At 44.1% G+C, this 20,384-nt stretch overlaps 1 protein-coding gene across 1 annotated transcript in view; it reads right to left on the minus strand.

Moving 5' to 3' along the window:
* The window catches only part of ATP6V0D1 (ATPase H+ transporting V0 subunit d1), a 101,210-nt gene that overhangs the window by 40,295 nt on the left and 40,531 nt on the right, over positions 1–20,384 (minus strand). Inside the window, exons 2-3 of the mRNA XM_088458358.1 lie at positions 17,858–18,029; positions 258–436 (exon numbers count right to left, since the gene is read on the minus strand). Coding sequence (XP_088314484.1) covers positions 258–436; positions 17,858–18,029 — 351 coding nt within the window. The remainder of the gene's footprint in view (positions 1–257; positions 437–17,857; positions 18,030–20,384) is intronic.

The following is a 20,384-nucleotide window of genomic DNA, read 5'->3' on the forward strand; positions in this document are numbered from 1 at the left end:
CTCAGTTTCCCGGCTGCGCAGTGTGCCAAGAGGCGGAGCTTCTCGGCCAGGTTTTAGTCCGGACCGGCTCATCAGGCCATGGTCTCCTCTGGTATTTTCCAGAATTGCCAGGCGGCCAGTCCTGCCCTGAATACACAACACCATAAGTTCTGCATTTCATACACAAATCTAGGCAAATCTACATAAAGGGTGACAGCTGCAAAGAAGATCAAATTGGAATTTCAAAACATTATATTCCCATGAAGATTATCTTTTACCTAAAGGAGTGTCAACCAGGATGGCATTGTACAACTCTGCGGGTGTCTGGGCGATGTTTACAGCCTCCATCTGTTCAAAGCTCCCCAAGGGATGGCACTTGGGTACAAGCTCAGAAATGGAGCGCTGGTGCAGGGTCCCGGTAATCAGCAAGATAACGTTGTCGATCATGTAGCTGTACCTAAGGGAGGAAAGTTTGGAGAGATGAACACACATCAGCCGGCTCGCTCACTAGCTGCTCATTATGCCCGACGAACAAATGTTTGCCCACTCTGTTTTCTAATAGACGGCTCTGTACAGTACAGTAAGGACAACGGGGCTGCAGTCAGGATACCGGCAGGCGCTACCCCAACATGGGACTGAAGATAGGCGTCAAAATCACAACACCTATCAGTAACCCCACTACGGAATCCTGACACCCGGCATACCGAACAAAGGTAAGCCGGGTGTCTTAGCATCTAGCCACAAGTGGGGGGAGGGCTAGGTATAGGGACCCATGGGGGACTTAGGGTTAGGCACCCCCTGGAGGGGTAGGGATTGGGGAAAACAGGGGGGGGGGGGGGGTGTTAGGCACCTTGCCCCCTGGGAGGGTTAGGTTTAGGGTGCGGGGAGGGGGGGGTGGTTTAGGCACTAACGGGGGGATGTTAGGGCTAGGCACCCCTAAAGGAGGGTTAGGGTACTTACCTGCAGCTGTCGGGATTTCGACCCAACGGGCTGCCGCTGTTTGATCTGGCAGCTAAACAGAATATATATATATATATATATATATAATCTGTTTAGTGTGGTCCCATATATATAGTATGTATATATTATATATATATATATATATATATATATATATAATATATATATGGGACCACGCTATTCTAAGGCAGGACTAATCAACAGCCTTCTAGCTGTTTTGGAACTACACATTCCATCATGACCAAATAGCAAGTAACTGTTAGGGCATGCTGGGATGTGTAGTTCCACCATACCTGGAGTGTTTGTTGAATACCCCTGTTCAAAAGGCTTATCTGAAATGGCCACCATAACTACAGGTAGTAGATTATTACTAGGCTTGTGGGTACAGTGTCATAGGATTCAGGCTTGCCAAAGATAAAATGCATCACAGTGATGTAAGGGCCTGATTCAGACCCACTCGCAAGCGGCTGTCCGCTCGCAAGTGGGTCGATGTTGTGCACTGCGCATGCGCACGACGGCGGGAGCTCAGTCGTGCGCATGCGCCAGACGCGACGAGCGAAGGAAAGTCCTTCGCTCGTTGTGTCTGATCAAAGGGGGCGTGCTGTCGATGTTGATTGACAGCACGCCCCCTTTGGTGGGCATGCCGGGGGCGTGTCTCCCTGACGGGGGCGTTCCTAAGGGAACGCCTTCCGTCAGAAGCCGGCCCACTGACATCACTAGTGATGTCAGTGGGAGTGATTTTGGCTCTGATAAAGCCAAAATCACTCCGGGACTTGCGGTTGAAAACCTCAACCGCAGGCTCCGGCTCGCAGTTTCGATGGTCGCGATGGTCAAGACCATCGCGGCCATCAAACTGCACGCTCGTATAGGCTGTGGGTGGTGACCCACAGCTATACGAGCGTCCAGGGGGACGCTCCATAGTTATGGAGGACGGCCCTCATTCAGAGCGTGCGCTCTGCTCAGAGCGTACGGCTCTGAATGAGGGCCTAAGTTCTAACAGTCACCCTATTTTGAATATATATATTATATATATATATATATACATATACACACACACACACACACACACACACATATATATATATATATATATATATACATACATACATACATACACACACATGCCATAAATGCACAGAGTGAGCGGAATCACACACCACTGCATGTAATCATCCCATGTATTAAAAAGAGAGAGAGACAGCGATAGCAGACTTAGAACACTTGGAAGGCAGCAGCTAAACTCGTGGCATCTGTATGTAACATGCCATAAACCTCCTTCCCAAGTGATTAAGGAAACACAAGTGGGCATACAGACTGGTACTCCTTCCCACAACACCCGGGATTTACATATCAGCGTTTGGAATAAAACCATGTGTATTTCAGTTTATTTTTCCATAAACATCTGAAAGGAACATTTGTGCTTGTTGACACTAAAGCTGCAGACATAGATATTATCCTTTCCTAGAGAGAAGCTGACCATGCAGAACTGAGGAGAAAGGACAAAGCCCTCTGCGCTCACTGATCTATATTGAGAACGTTGAGAGGTTACATGAACAACTGGAGTATGACGGAACATGGCAATAAGGCTGGGCAGGCACCATCCACAATTACAGTGAGAACTTTAACCTTTATCGCTGCCAGGTGGCATCTGTGTTTTGAGCAATGCGCGCCAGGGTGCCCTGTATCTGATTACACAGTTCCAGAGGGCATAACTTCCTCTATAACTGAAATATGGTATTCTAGGTGCGTGCATTGTATTTGCAAGGGTGGTACATTTCATTTACTAAATCCTCAACAGATTCACTGGTTAAAAAAAACAAAGTCACACAAACTGAAACATGAAATTGTATATTAACAAACAAACTGATTACTTAAATCAGGGGTGGGGAACCTTTTTTCTGCCGAGGGCCATTTTGATATACAGTATATAACATTTTACGCGGGCCTGGAGCAGGCCACGCCCCCTCTCCGCAATGATGTTACAAGGGGCGGCGCCACAATCATTGGTGATTACAGCAATGCCCGGAGCATCCTGAGGATGCTTCAGGGAGCTGTAGGGGTAGTGACAGTCTGAAGCGTCCTAAGGATGCTCCAGGTGGCACTGCTGCATAGATTCTGGCTGCAGGGTGCAATTATAGGTACCCTGCTAGCCAGATGAGACTAGCAGATAAAAGCTCCGAGGGCCAGACCAAATTACTCCGAGGGCCTTATATGGCCCCCCGGGCCTGAGGTTCCCCATCCCTGAAACTCTTATTCCCATTCTGCTACACCTGCGAGCTCTCACAAGCTGGACACTGTGACCCCACTGTACACATATGTACCTAATATGTTGGTGCATTATAAATATTGCATATTAAGGAATGGCAACCAATTCGCTCCTTGGCCTATGATATGGCTTGTAGCAGGCCTCATATTAAATTAGTTTTTGGTGACCTAGAAAATTTCCAGATAGAAATACTAAAGTCAACAGGGCAACAGACAGACACCAGGGTGTGGTCATTACTGCAGGAACTTATCCTCACTGACCTCTCCTGGCAAATATACTCCAGAAAAGTAATAATGAGCAGCCATTGCCGACACTGGAAGATGGTCGCAGACGACAATATCCTTGTGTGAAATTTTAACGTAAGCTACACCGTTTCATTGCGGTATAAAATAAATACATAGTATGATATTATACAATATGGGAGGTATTATTCATAACATTAATACATACCACTGACAGAGGTGATTAACATTGATTATCTCGTTACAACGGCACCTGACAAGGGATGGGATAGATCAGGCAGCAAGTGAACACTCAGTTCTTGAAGTTGATGTGTTGGTAGCAGGAATGATGGGTAAGCGTAAGGATCTGAGCGACCCTGACAAGGGCCAAATTGTGATGGCTAGGCGACTGGGTCAGTGCATCTCCAAAACGGCTGGTCTTGTGGGGGTGTTCCCGGTATGCAGTGGTTAGTTCCTAAAGTGGTCCAAGAAAGGACAACCGGTGAACCGGCAATAGGGTCACGGGGCACAAGTCTTCCTGATGCACGTGGATAGAGAAGGTTCTATTCCACAGAAAAGTTGCTGTAACACAAATTGCTGAAAAAGTTAATGCTGGCTAACTGGACAAGAGATGTTACTGTGACACGTACCACCTCCCTAAGCATTGCTGCAGACCTAGCACACCCCTTCATGGCAACATTTTTCCCTATTGGCAGTGGTCTGTTACAGCAGGATAATGCGCCCTGCCAAACAGCATACATTGTTCAGGAATGGTGTGAGGAACATGACAGAGTTTAAGGTGTTGACTTGGCCTCCAAATTCCCCAGATCTCAATCCAATTGAGCATCTGTGGGATGTGCTGGAAAACAAGTTAGAACCATGGAGACACCACCTCGCACCTTACAGGACCTGCTGCTAAGGTCTAGGTGCCAGATACCACAGGACACCTTCAGAGGTCTTGTGGAGTCCATACCTCAACAGGTCAGCGCTGTTTTGGTGGCATACTAGGGACCTTACACAATATTAGGCAGGTGGTCTTAGTGTAATGGATGAATGTCTTATTGATATATTACACACATTACACATATACAGTCAGGTGCATAAATATTGGGACATTGACAGAAGTTTCATATTTTGGCCTCTTTTCACCACCACAAAGGCTTTGAAATGAAACAAACAAGATGTGCTTTAACTGCAGACTTTCAGATTTAATTTGAGGGTAATTACATCCAAATCAGGTGAACGGTGTAGGAATTACAACGGTTTCTATATGTGCCTCCCACTTTTTAAGGGGCCAAAAGTAATGGAACAAACTAAACAATCCTAAATCTAACTTTCACTTTTTAATACTTTGTTGCAGATCCTTTGCAGGCAATTACAGCCTGAAGTCTGGAATGCATAGACACCACCAGACGTTGGGTTTCATCCCTGGTGATGCTCTGCCAGGCCTCTACTGCAAATGTCTTCAGTTCCTGCTTGTTCTTGGGGCATTTTCCCTTCAGTTTTGTCTTCATCAAGTGAAATGCATGCTCAATCAGATTCAGGTCAGGGGATTGACTTGGCCATTACGTAACATTCCACTTTTTAGCCTTAAAAAACTCTTTGGTTGCTTTTGCAGTATGCTTCGGGTCATTGTCCATCTGCACTGTGAAGCGCCGTCCAATGAGTTCTGAAGCATTTGACTGAATATGAGCATAGAATATTGCCCGAAACACTTCAGAATTCATTCTGCTGCTTTTGTCAGCAGTCACATCATCAATAAATACAAGGGAACCAGTTCCATCGGCAGCCATACATGCCCACGCCATGACACTACCACCACCATGCTTCACTGATGAGGTGGTATGTTTTGGATCATGAGTAGTTCCTTTCCTTCTCTTCCCATCACTCTGGTACAAGTTGATCTTTGTCTCATCTGTCCATAGGATGTTGTTCCAGAACTGTAATGGCTTTTTTAGATGTTGTTTGGCAAACTGTAATCTGGTCTTCCTGTTTTTGTGGCTCACCAAAGGTTTACATCTTGTGGTGAACCCTCTATATTCACTCTTGTGAAGTCTTCTCTTGATTGTTGACTTTGACACATATACACCTACCTCCTGGATAGTGTTCTTTATTTGGCCAACTGTTGTGAAGGGGTTTTTCTTCACCAGGGAAATAATTCTTCTGTCATCCACCACAGTTGTTTTCTGTGCTCTTCCGGGTCTTTTAGTGTTGCTGAGCTCTCCGGTGCGTTCTTTCTTTTTAAGAATGTTCCAAACAGTTGATTTGGCCACCTAATGTTTTTGCTCTCTCTCTGATGGGTTTGTTTTGATTTTTCAGCCTAATGATGGCTTGCTTCACTGATAGTGACAGCTCTTTGGATCTCATATTGAGAGTCGACAGCAACTGATTCCAACTGCAAATGTCACATCTAGAATCATCTCCAGACCTTTTACCTGCTTAATTGATAATGAAATAACGAGGTAATACCCCACACCTGTCCATGAAATAGCTTTTGAGTTGATAGTCCCATTACTTTTGGCCCCTTAAACAGTGGGAGGCACATATAGAAACCATTGTAATTCCTACACCGTTCACCTGATTTGGATGTAATTACCCTCAAATTAAATCTGCAGTTAAAGCACATCTTGTTTGTTTCACTTCAAAGCCATTGTGGTGGTGAATAGAGGCCAAAATATGAAACTTCTGTCAATGTCCCAATACTTATGCATCTGAGTGAGTGAGTGAGTGAGTGAGTGAGTGAGTGTGTATGTCTATGTATATATATATATATATATATATATATATATATATATATATATATATATATATATATATATATATATACACACACACACACACACAGGTTGAGTCTCCCATATCCGAAATGCTCGGGACCAGGAGCATTTTGGATTTTCGATTATTACGGTTTTCGGAATACCTGAGGGGGAGCACAGCGGGAGGCCTGGTGTGTGTGCTGTGGGCGGGTCCGGAAGGTGTCGCGCAGGTGCTGTGGATGTTGCGGTGGTCCGGCGGGTGGAGCAGGTGTCGTGAGGGGTCCGGCGGGTAAGGCGAAAGGGGACTGGCGGGTGACACAGAAGGGTCCGGCGGGTGCTGCGGGGGGTGGCCTGGCATGTGGACCACACCGCTATTCATTGGCCACTATACTAGTGACGTCAGGTCACGTCGTGACGTCACAGATGCCCTGAAATATTCCAGTTTTTGGATTTTCGGATATGGGAGACTCAACCTGTATATACACATACACACACACGCACGTGTATATACACATGTATAAAACATACATAAAAATTATATATAATCTATAAACATGATGTCCAGAGTCTAAAAAAGAAAACTAATTTATTCTATAATATTATTACAGGTTGAGTCTCCCCTATCCAAAATGCTTGGGACCAGGGGTATTTTGGATAACGGAATATTCCCTATTTTGGAATATTTGCACATCAAATATACACACAGAATGCATTTATGTGTTATTATACACCTTATACACAGAGCATGCAGGTCACTTTATACAATATTTTCAATAATTTTGTGGCTCAAGCAAAGTTTCTGTACATTGAACCATCAAAAATCAAAGGTTTCATTAACTCAGTCATGCCAAAATAATTCCGTATTTCGGAATATTTGGATATGGGAGACTCAACCTGTACTAACAGCCCCCCCCCCCCCCCCCCTCACAACCAGAAGGCGAGATATAACCCATTCTGATGAAAATATTTGATACAGCCCAACTGTCATGGTTGCTGATCTGCTTTTTATCATACGCAGAGTTATTGGTCCATGTACAATACAAACACAAAAGATACTGAAGTTGTAAAAATAAATAAAATGCAGGAGGTAAATTATGCAGAAAAAGAAAATAATCTCTGTAGACCTAAGTGGCGGCAGACACTGATTGGCGTCACATTTCAGGAATCCGAACACACTGATCAGCCCATTCCAGATCCAAAGCCATAGAAATACCAGTGACTAGATTCCTTTATAGAAAGAATAAGCCTTATGTATAAAGGGCTATTGCATTTGACTGTTAGAAGACGATTGAAGCAAAGGGACAGTAAAATAGTGAAAGCACTTCTGTAGGAGCAGGTTTGGGTCTGTTTGCATCAGAGTGCTGACCACTGGAGCGTACTCTATGGAGTGTTTTAAGCATATTGGAGGGTAATTCACACACAATGTGAATGAGCAAGATTATTAACAACAATCTCTTACTCCTTTATAAATGAGGATTCTTCAAATAACTACTCGGGACAGTAGAATGTCTCTGGGGAAGATGTGGAGGGGTTGCCAGGACTTTATAAATTATCTGCATCCCTGGTGGTTTGGGGGAGAAAATACAGGATTTACTAACCATCGATTTTCACTGTGCTTTGAAAGCCACTATTGGTGCCCATCAGCTTATAAACCACTATCCCACTGCGGTTTTGTTCCAGTTCTTCCCCTCCATAGTTCCAGCAGCGATGGCAGCTCAAGCACACTACTGGTTATTGGGAAATCGGGAGGACCCCACGCTCTTTATACACCCCTCCTTACCCACACTGATTTTATTACTAATAGGGCCCATACACCTACACGATCAGCTTCCGATCCGTTTTACATCCGATTACCCTGCAGTTCCGTCGGCACGTTTTTATTATCATATGATCGATCCTGTGCCTCACACACTCATTATGGAATAGGGACAAACAGTCATTGAAATGACTGTACTGCCACACGATGGATCACATGAAAAAAAAAAAAAAAGACACGTTCTGAACACGATACGATGGAACATGTGCTGCACATATGATCATAAGATACGACCGAAGGACCCATGGGAACGCGCATCGGATGAAAAAATGCACAATTTCCACAAGACTGAACGTACGTCGAGACGAAAATCGTTTCATCGGCTAGAAATCGCGTAGGTGTATGGGGGCCTTAACAGCTAGGCTTCAAGGCCATGGGTTGGTTAGGAATTTTGGGAGAACACAACATAAATCTTGTGAAATATTTAAACATTTTCGGTATTTTTTAATATAGAAGAATGTACAGATCAGTGATTTTTATTTTTTTTATTGTGTTTATTTATAGAATATTGAAGTTTACGGCCTCAAAAACACAATAAGCCATATAGTGAGGAGACAGGACTAGTGTACAGGATGGGAAGGATGAACAAAGCACAGTGATACATATAAAGACAAACAAATTAAAAAGGAAAATAAAATGGGATAGAATGGACAAAAACAGAACATAATAAAGCAGCTCAGTGGTAGTCAGACTTTAAACACACCATATTTGTTAGGTAGCACAATGGAAGAAGCATTAAGGGAAAGAAGGAAAGAAAACTGGGGTAATTACACCACAAAGAAATAAAAGCAGCATAGTAATGATCTCACTCAATACAACCCCATATGATACAGTAGTAGAGAAGTGGGTACACGAAGGCGCCATTCAGGCCCACGCAACACAAAATGGGAGAATACTGGGTATTGTAACAAACGTGAACTCCGCTCTGAAAAAGGATCGGTGTGACGCATCTACACCCCGGAAACCTAACACCAGACCAATACACTGTGACTAGCCAGTATCTCAAGAACATGGACAATAGAATATAACAATTAATAACCGCCCCCCACCCCCTAACCACCACCCTGTATAACAATACCCCCAACTTATTGCATACCTGGATGCCTGAACAAAACCCCCCAACTACACTACTATAATATATGTCAGCATTATATACATAACTGATACTAAATAGTCTATTGTATATGGTATAGACTATTCTCCAAAGCAATGTGCAGGGTGGATAGATGACAATTATAATATAAAAACAGCCCCGACAGCAGTTAGTGAATTGACAGCGGGGGTCAGCTGCTTAGAATGCTGCACTTATCTACGTACTCTCTATGGTCAGTGTAGATTTATACTGTTAGTTTATTTAATGTTTTAGCTTTTACCTGGACAACAGATTTAAAACGGTGGTGGATTATAAGCCAAAATATTGTAATACAAAAGTAATTAGGCCGAAGAAAAGATAAAGGAACACGGCAGCTGCTGTCTCTGATGGCTTTAAATACATTTTATTTTTATCTATGTTCGGTTGCATTGTTTTATTGTGTTTGTTTAATCCTTTCCATAAGCGCAGTGTTTTACAGTGCGCTGGGGTAAAGGAAAATCATAAAACACCTCCTAAAGGCTTGTTATCTAGAGAAGGGATTGCACCGTTCAGCTCTTCCTGCGGCTGTACACATTTCCAGCACTATATTACTAGGGCTAGTGCTGACAGATTTACACAGCGGGATGATCAGATCTCTGTAACAGTCACTAAGTTCCCAGTGACCGCAACATCTGAAATAAATCAAGGGTCTCGTACATGTACTCGCCAGCGGCAACCTGGGAAAAGCTCAGTGATTTTCAACCTTATTGCAACTGGAGGCACACTACGCAAGATTTTAAAATTGCCGAGGCACACCACCCGGCAATGCGGCGTGCACGACCTATGAAAAAAACAGAGATATTGGCTCCCACATAAAAAAAGCACACACATTGGCCTCCACAGGAATAAAACACACACATTGGCCTCCACGGGAATAAAACACACATACATTGGTCTCCACAGAAATAAAACACACATACATTGGCCTACACAGGAATAAAACACACATACATTGGCCTACACAGGAATAAAACACACATACATTGGCCTACACAGGAATAAAACACACATACAATGGCCTACACAGGAATAACACACACATACAATGGCCTACACAGGAATAACACACACATACAATGGCCTACACAGGAATAAAACAGACTACATAGGCCTAGAGAGGAACAAAAAACACTGCATTGGCCTACACAGGAATAAAACACACTACATTGGCCTCCACAGGAATAAAACACTCACACATTGGCCTACACAGGAATAACACACACATACATTGGCCTACACAGGAATAAAACACACATACATTGGCCTCCACAGGAATAAAACACACATACAATGGCCTACACAGGAATAAAACAGACTACATAGGCCTAGAGAGGAACAAAAAACACTGCATTGGCTCCACAGGAATAAATCACACATACATTGGCCTACACAGGAATAACACATACTACAGAGGCCAACACAGGAACAAAAAACACTGCATTGGCCTACACAGGAATAAAACACACATACACTGGCCTACACAGGAATAACACATACTACAGAGGCCAACACAGGAACAAAAAACACTGCATTGGCCTACACAGGAATAAAACACACATACACTGGCCTACACAATAAAACACACATATATTGGCCTCCACAGGAATAAAACGCTCACACATTGGCCTCCACAGGAATAAATCACACATACATTGGCCTACACAGGAATAACACACACATACATTGGCCTACACAGGAACAAAAAACACTGCATTGGCCTACACAGGAATAAAACACACTACATTGGCCTCCACAGGAATAAAACACTCACACATTGGCCTACACAGGAATAACACACACATACATTGGCCTACACAGGAATAAAACACACATACATTGGCCTACACAGGAATAAAACACACATACATTGGCCTACACAGGAATAACACACACATACATTGGCCTACACAGGAACAAAAAACACTGCATTGGCCTACACAGGAATAAAAAACACTGCATTGGCTCCACAGGAATAAATCACACATACATTGGCCTACACAGGAATAACACACACTACTGTGGCCTACACAGGAACAAAAAACACTGCATTGGCCTACACAGGAATAAAACACACATACACTGGCCTACACAGGAATAAAACACACATATATTGGCCTCCACAGGAATAAAAAGCCTATACATTGGCCCCCACAGGAATAAAACCCACTTCTTTGGCCCCCACAGGAATAAAACGCACATACATTGGCTCCCACAGAAACAAAAAAACACATTGTTCCTCACAGGTTTAAAAATTAGCTGGCCATACAGAAAAAAAATTAAAACCCCATTGCTCCCCACAAAAGATGAAAACTCCCCACAATGCTCCAGCCCCCCAAAACAAATCACACTGGCTCCCACATAAAAAATAAATTTACATTTCTCTGCCCCTACCTGTCCCTCATGGGCTAGGGGTGCATACAGTGCAGAGCTATCAGCAGCGTGCAAGCGGGCTGGATGGCAACGCAGCGTGCATGACCTGTGATGTCAGACTGCAGGATCTAAATAGGCAATGGCCCGGGCACGCCTGAGCCTCTAAAAAGAGCTCACGATGCCTGGTTCGCAGTACAGTAAAGGCAGATAAGACCAGCAGCTCTGAAAGCGCTGACCCTGTGGCACACTTGACAACGGCTCGCGGCACAGCACATGCTGTCTTAGACTATCGTATCACTAAAGGTATATCTGCTTTTACCAAAAGGCCAATGAGATTTGAAGAAAGGAAATTACCATTTTTTTTAATCATGCAATTTTTATTGGAAAATGTTCTACTTATTATAAACAAAACAGCAAAAACAAAAAACATAAGCGTTGCCAGTACAAAAAAAAAAGGAGATCGGTATAATTAAATACCAAAATATACAATCAGAGAAATATCAGCAGTAAGCCAAACCCGCAATCACAAATAGAGCATATAAACAACTTGCGCATGGAAGTAAAAGAAAACAACCACACAAAATGAAAGCAAAAGACGGCAAACTAAGGAGAAAAGAAGATAGATTACACAAAAGGACCTCCAACAGGTCTACAAAGGCCCAGGAAAGAAAAAGCCCATCTATCCCATAACTTGTGGAATTTAGAAAGGGCTTTACGACTAGTATAAACATACCATTCATGGTCAATGGTATCATTAACAAGCTCCCTCCACTTGTGTAGAATCGGGGGGATCTGGAGCACACCAGGAGCGGGTAATGATTACTTTTGCTAAAGTGGATAAGCCTAAAACATAACGATAAATATTTGCATTAAACAATTCCTCAATATCCAATGCGAATAGACAAAGTTTTGCCCCCAGGGGAAGTAATAATGGGAAAGTAAGTTGCATATCTGACCATAGTAAGTTTCAAAAATCATTAACCCTAGAGCAATCCCATAACAAATGCCAAAAATCACAATCAAGAGCTCGACATTTGGGGCAATTAGTTGGAATATTAGTATCAATACGCCCAATAGAAACAGGGGAACGGCAGGACCTGTTGAAAATAAAATAATGGATTTGTTGGAAATGAACATAAGGGGACGTGTACCTTATAGAGCCCAACAACTGAGACTATTGTTCATCCTGAAGAGAACCCAAATCTAATTCCCATTTATTCCTAAGGAGAAGAAGGACATCTGGCCAATTAAGAGAAGAACACTATAAAGATGGGAGACAGTCTTACAAACAGGTGATTGAAGTAGTGCAAATTTAAGAAGAGAAGGTGATAATAAAATAGGATCAGAACCAAACTGAGCGTGCAGGGCGTGACGAAGCTGAAGGTACCTATAAAAGGCCGTACGAGGAATTCCAAACTCCATGCACAAATGATCAAGGGAGTGGAGCACCCAATTATGAAACAAATGACCAAGGGATTTGATACCATATGAAATCCAAAAGGACTCCGATCCCAGCACTGCCAGTTCAGAAAGACCATCATTAAACCAGAGGAGGACGTCTGGATCCACACTCTCATCCCCAAATATTCCCTCAGCAAAATGCCAAACCAGTCGAACCTGTTGAAGTAAGGGGGAAGATCTACCCAGCGATTTTACAGAGAAGAACATTTGTAAAGGAGCTAGAGGGGAGCCCATCTGCCCACTAAGAAATCCCGCCAGGGCAATAAAGTCATATTTCTTTCACTGTGGGTGTCATTTCCTTTGCAATTGAGCAATTTGCTCAACTGCAATAAATTTCCGTTGAAGCCCGGAGACACATGAAATTGGCTTTCCCTGGTCACACCTCAATCACACTTTTACTGTAGATATGAACGATCGTCATTTTACAGGCAGTTTATTTGTAGCCTGTCAGGCTCCAGAACCGGCCTAACAAGATGCACATAATGAGCACCAGGTCAGGTTGGGGTTGTTCTAATTGTTCTCTCAGTGTTACATTGACAGAAGCCTTTTATTTTATTTTTTTTAGAATTAAAATGTCTGCTGAATGGGTTTCCTCATTCTCTCATACATACAACGCTAGTGGCAAGGGACAGTATAACCAGCTAATCAGTAAATGGGCAGCAGAGACGGTGTAATGGTTAGCATTACTGCCTCACAGCACTGAGGTCATGAGTCCGATTCCCACTATGGCCCTAACTGTGTGGAGTTTGTATATTCTCCCTGTGCTTGCGTGGGTTTCCTCCCACACTTCAAAAATATACTGGTAGGCTAATTGGCTCCCAACAAAAATTAACGCTAGTGTGTGTGTGTGTGAGCATGTGATAGGGAATATAGAGTGTAAGCTCCACTGGGGCAGGGACTGATGTGAATGGCCAAATATTCTCTGTAAAGCGCTCCGGAATATGTGTGCGTTATATAAATAACTGGTAATAAATAAATCCCTAAAAAATGTAATTTCAGGTATGGGAACCTCTTCTCCAGAGAGGTTACTCAGGGAGTATACAATACATTAGGATCGAAGCTGCAAAATACGGAAAGCAATTATCCCAAGCACTGCGTATAAGGGATCTCATACCTGTGTAATACAGAGTGTGATTTGTGATGTATTCCTGAGGTACAGGGAAACAGGACACATCTAAAGCAAATCTAATTCCCATTCACAGACTCAAAAACTAGAACGCAGATGAACCTTTAGTACACACAGCTTTGATTAAATGGGTACTTCAACTTGATAAGTTGAATTTAAAAGTACATTTTCCTTGCATTAATTATAAATATAAAAATGGTTAGGTATTATACTACCCTCCAACAGAATGCTGGATTTTTTGTAAACCATAATCTAATTTATTGCATACCTCATAAGCTATAATCACATGATAATTTAAGCACTGGCATGTACACCCTTTCTCCATGTATTATACATATTTACCCTAATTTAGCGTTAGGAATAAATCTAGATAGAAGGCGACAATTGGCAGCATTGTAAAACCATGCTGGGCCGTAGTGTGGTCAATGCAAAATGTGTGCACAGATTAAGAGTTGGCAGAGTGGGGAAGTGTCCTAGGTCAACTCTAATACTGGTGAAGACAGAAAGCTGCCCATTGCTTCAGCCAATAATTCTAATGCATTCAACAACATTCATATCATAATAACATGGTTTGTCTAGCAGCCAATTTGCACTAGTAAGTCTAAGCCAGTGGTCTCCAACCTGTAGCTCGTGAGCCACCGGTAGCTCACGGTCCTTATTTTGGTAGCTCACCTAGCTGCAGTACTGTCAAGTCACTAGGAGGAAGTGACCTCTGGCTTCGACGCCATGGGTGGAGCCACAGGGAAGCTTGTCAGGTGATTGCCAGAGCTGTGCTTCCCTGTGGTTTAACCCACGATGTCTACGCTATGGCGGAGCGAGCGACTCCCGCCAAGCCCTGCCGGAAAATCACACAGCAGCGCTGCCTATATCTTTTGCTCCTCTACTGCACATACCTCCTTGGAGCCGGTAATTAACAGTGAAATGTGCCTGTGCTTACATTTTATTTAAAAACTACAACAATATCACTGTAAGAATTAAAAGCATTTTTAATTTCTATGAAACATTTTTTTTATTTCATTACATTACCTTGAATTGTTCGGTTATTAACCAGATTTTTTTTTCTACAATTTTAGTATCTCTTCAAGGGGTTTCATTTTTCTAAAGTAGCTCATACCTCAACGTTGGAGACCACTGGTCTAAGCAGTGTACAGAAAGGTGTACGGATGAGACATGACAAATTCTAGGTACGGCCGAGCACCCCAGCACCTTGATCCATGTAAGGTTGGTGTATACAGCCTAGAGATTCGGAAACACCACTGTATACCTCCATTCATATCTGTTTGGATGACCACTGTAATAAATAGCTTTGGGGTGCAGTTTTTTACTACAGGTCTCTAAGTGTACATGGGTAATGTGCCCAGTTCTAGAGTAACCTTATTTCAGTTACATGTAGCTTATACGACCCACGTCATTTGTAAAACATCTATAATAATAAAATTGGACGCTGATAAAAATGAGGTCATCATGTCTGCATGACGACATAATCGCCCACGTTACACCTAACATGCAAGGCCGTGATGGCAGGACAGAAGAGGACTGGGAACAAGGGAGTAAGTATAACGGGCAGGGGGGTGGGATGGGAGGGAGTGGCTGACGTGTTCAGGGAGATGCCTGGGCCATTTACTAGTTATTTTTTATAAAGATCTACTCCAACTTATTCTTTATTGATAATGTCCAATAGTGGGTTAGGTAAAGTTCCCAAGTGTTGGTCTAGGAGAGTGGCAGGATGGTGTCATTACTACACTTAGTAGACAGATAAGTTGATAACTAGAAAAGCAGCGGACAGACCATATAAATGTTAGCTCACAAGTAATGAGGACAGATCATGTTATAACAACACATCCTGACTTCATGTCTCATGGTTAAGGATAACCTGAACGCGAGCTTTGCTGTACAATCTGTCAATGTGCGCCCAACCCGTCATTGTCCGCACTTTGCTCCCAAAGGCTTTCATAATGCTGGTCTATGCTAGAAAGGTCTCTGAACACACAGCGCGGTGAGAGCTAGGAGGACACACAAAACCTTGGCACTAGGCACACTACTAAGGACACTTCCCCGGGCCAGGAGCTGGGGAGCAGGGCTGTGTAACTGTGGCTAATTATGAACCACAGCTATAAACTTTTGTAGTGAATAACTTGAAGTTCTGCCAGATGGCGACTGCCTGCCAAGCTGTGGGAAATGCAGTTTACTTACCATAGCAATTGGCTCGGATTCACTAAGGTTTCAGGCATCCAGCTTACATCTGAACTTACATAACAGAGGGAGGGGAGGGGGGGGGGGGAGGGGGACGGAGGGGGGGGGGGACAACACACAGTTCCTGAACATACAAATAATAGGACATACTTAGAATACATCAGGTTTGTGCATCTCACAGACAGACCGTAGTTAGTAAACTGAAACGTGCAGTGCAATTTGTCCTGTTGAGATATTATAGGTAGACTCTTATGCAAATACACATCATTTTATGGGTCACCATGAGATGGGCAGATTGGGCGCCTGGCCTGCTCAGGAGAATTCGGTGCGAGAACCTGCTTCGTTTGCAGGGCGGGTTTATATATAACGTGCTAGCTAGCTAGCACTTAATGGGTCGCTGCAGAGCCTCTCTCTTCTATTGTCTGCTCAGAAGTACTGGGGACCCAGTCTTGGCCTCACTTCTAAGAATGTGCTGAAAAGCTTCAATAGGATACAGAAAAGCGACAATATAATTCGAGATGCCCCACACTTATTCATTTAAAAAGTGACGCACAATTAAGCAGTACTTGGGGAGAACATTGCAAATTGGATCGTTTCATTGATAAGGTGCCACAAGACTTTTCTGTAGCTCAGAACAAAACTATAAAATTGACAACAGGTTACAGACTATTGCAGACTACTGGATGGATTTGGATGAAAACGTTACAGAGGGGTGGGCAATTGGTCTGGGATGCCCAATGGAGTGATCGGGGTCCAGTTCGGACTTCATGGCGGAATGTGCCGGGCAGAACTTTGTCCCAGGGAGCCTGTTCCGGGTCTTCTACTGGATGGATTTGGACGACATCAAATAACTAATCTTAATAACTTTGTAGATTTAAACTCGGGCAACGCCGGGTACTTCAGCTAATGGGGGCATAAATGAATGGGATAGACAGAGAGACAGAATACCGGACTAAACTGGGGAGCAAAGAAATTATTTTTCCTGGTTCTGTCATAAATCCTTTCATGTAACTATCCTCCCCCAGACACTGACCCCCAGATCTGCTCCGATTATTCATTTAAGCATTTCAGTTTCCTAGCACTGAAGTCTAAAACCTGTAAGGGACATTGGCAAATGCAGTAATCGTACCTTATCAATGGTCTAGAAAAATAATGATATAACTAAAACCAGCTTTAAACAAATCACTCAATGAATGTCTATATGTAACTGTACATTACACTCCGAGTGTAACTTCTATAGGGAAAGCAGTGATTATATAGAATCAGAATAGCTTAATAGGAGTCAGCTGCTCTAATCCTGTCTGTGTGCACTGGAGCAGGTCAGAGGTATATTCAGGACATAGCATAAGAACGGTATATATTAACCCAACTGTTCCCACCATACGACAGTCACAAGGTAACAATGAAACCCCCAAATCATATAAACTGTTCCTTTGTTGATGTTTGAGACACCCATAATCCAAAATGAGGATTAGCAGAGATCTGTACGTGCTACATTTACAATGTAATGGCGAGGTCAGGGTTAGAGGGGAGACAAGACCCCACAGGCCACGTGTGAAGAGTAGCTGGCGGCTTACGTGATGAAATCCATGAAACTGGCCAGCGGCTCATATGACTGGTTCCTCATGTGTCTGAACTCCACCACCATCTTTTCCTTCAGCTTGTCATCGATGACCGAAACAGCGAGGGGCGAGGCTTCATTGGCCAGAAAGGTCCCATAGTCTGTGCTCTGAAGGTGTAACTTTAGATCTGCAGAACAGGATAGAAAAGAAAGCATAGATTAACAGGTGACCATACCTAGCAGGGAATCGCCATGAGATGCAGACACTTGGGATCCCGGTAGTTATAATCCTGACGCTGGAATCTCGAAAGGGTTAACATACTGACATTTGGTGGTCGGTATGCTAACCCTCCCCCTCTCCCTAGCCCTAACCTCTCCCCTCTAGTGCCTAACCCTAACCCCCCCTAGCGCCTTAACCCTAACCCCCCCATAGTGCCTTAACCCCCCCATAGTGCCCTAACCCCCCCATAGTGCCCTAACCCCCCCATAGTGCCTAACCCCCCCCATAGTGCCTAACCCCCCCCATAGTGCCTAACCCCCCCCATAGTGCCTAACCCCCCCCATAGTGCCTAACCCCCCCTTAGTGCCTAACCCCCCCTTCGTGCCTAACCCCCCCTTCGTGCCTAACCCCCCCTTCGTGCCTAACCCCCCCTTCGTGCCTAACCCCCCCTTCGTGCCTAACCCCCCCTTCGTGCCTAACCCCCCCTTCGTGCCTAACCCCCCTTAGTGCCTAACCCCCCTTAGTGCCTAACCCTAACCCCCCTTAGTGCCTAACCCTAACCCCCCTTAGTGCCTAACCCTAACCCTGCCCCCTTAATGCCTAACCCTAACCCTGCCCCCTTAATGCCTAACCCTAACCCTGCCCCCTTAATGCCTAACCCTAACCCTGCCCCCTTAATGCCTAACCCCGCACCCTAAACCTAACCTCCCCGCCCTAACACCCTGATACCTATCTTCAGTATCCAGGCGGTCGGGATGACGGCGCCGGGCTTCTAACCGGCGTCAGGATTTTGGCGCCACTAATAGGAACGTTGGAATCCCGACCTCTGGGATGCCGAACGCATACCCCTTGCAGCTATGCAAGCGAAAACTTCTAAAAATGCACAAGTTTCTCTATAAACCAATTTTCAAGTGGGGCTGAGCATTGCGGAGGTAGGTAACAGGTGCCCAACAGACATAGGGGAGTATTTATAAAAGCTGGGAGAGAGATAAAACTGTAAAAAATAAATAAGTTACCAACCAATCGGCTCCTAACCATCATTTTATAAACGCAGCCTGCAAAATGTAAATTGGAAGCTGATTGGTTAGTACTTTATCGCTCACAACTTTATCTCTCTCCCAGCTTTGATAAATACCCCCCTAAGGCCAAGATCAACGAGTGATATACTTATCACTCATTACTAATCTTAAATGGTGCTCCAGCCAATCAGCTCCTGTCATTTGGGAACGGATCGTTTGGAGCATCATTTAAAATTAGTAATGAGTGATAATAAGACCATAATTCGCTGATAAATCTGGGCCAAAGATCCTAATGAGCTAGTTTTAGAGCAGATGGTCACTAATCACTGTTAGAGGAAAATGACCACCGCAGATATTCTGCTGGACAATGACCATGAACTGAATGCTTTTGATCATCGTCCAACCCCATTAACTGGGCTTGATGGAGGCCTGCCCTTTCCTCCGCTGTTTTGGGGCCTGGAATGCAGTCTTTCCCAGGTAACCAAGCAGGCCGCACCGGGAAATGAACCAGGGATGTTCGTGTGTTTCTCAGTCTTATATTCTTTAACCCACTAAGCTCCCCCTACCCAGTGTACAAATAAGACTAAATACCAAGTAATAAAATGCTTGTTTATGGACAGAATGTGCAGCTGTATTCTAATCTATACAGACATACAATACTTCCTTCCATGTCACTGTACAGTGTGGCCTCTACAGACATACAATACTTCCTTCCATGTCACTGTACAGTGTGGCCTCTACAGACATACAATACTTCCTTCCATGTCACCGTACAGTGTGGCCTCTACAGACATACAATACTTCCTTCAATGTCACCATACAGTGTGGCCTCTACAGACATACAATACTTCCTTCAATGTAGGGGTGAGCGGGTTCGGATTTCTGAAATCCGAACCCCCCCGAGCCCCCCCGATCCGAGTCCGATCCGAATCAGGCTCGACTTTTCCCGCCTGACTCGGATCTGAAATCGAGGCAAAACGTCATCATCCCGCCTTCCGAGTCTCGCGGGTTTTGGATCCTATATAAGGTACCCACGTCGGCGCCATTTTCTCACTCGGCTGTGGACAGTGAAGAGGGAGGGTGGGAGTTAGGGCTGTGTAGTGTAGTGTAGTGTAGTGCTGCTGTTGTCCACTACTTCAAAGTCCATAGGGGCTGGCTGTGTTGTGCTGTGCTGCTGTTGTTAATAGGGGCTGTGTCCACTACTTCAAAGTCCATAGGGGCTGGCTGGACCATGTTGTGCAGTCAGTTCTCCATAGGGGCTGTGTCCACTCCAAAGTCCTGTGCAGTGTCCCAGTCCTAAAGGA

This window comes from Taudactylus pleione, unplaced genomic scaffold, assembly GCF_031769625.1.
Source record: "Taudactylus pleione unplaced genomic scaffold, aTauple2 ptg000828l, whole genome shotgun sequence".
Classification (NCBI taxonomy): domain Eukaryota; kingdom Metazoa; phylum Chordata; class Amphibia; order Anura; family Myobatrachidae; genus Taudactylus; species Taudactylus pleione.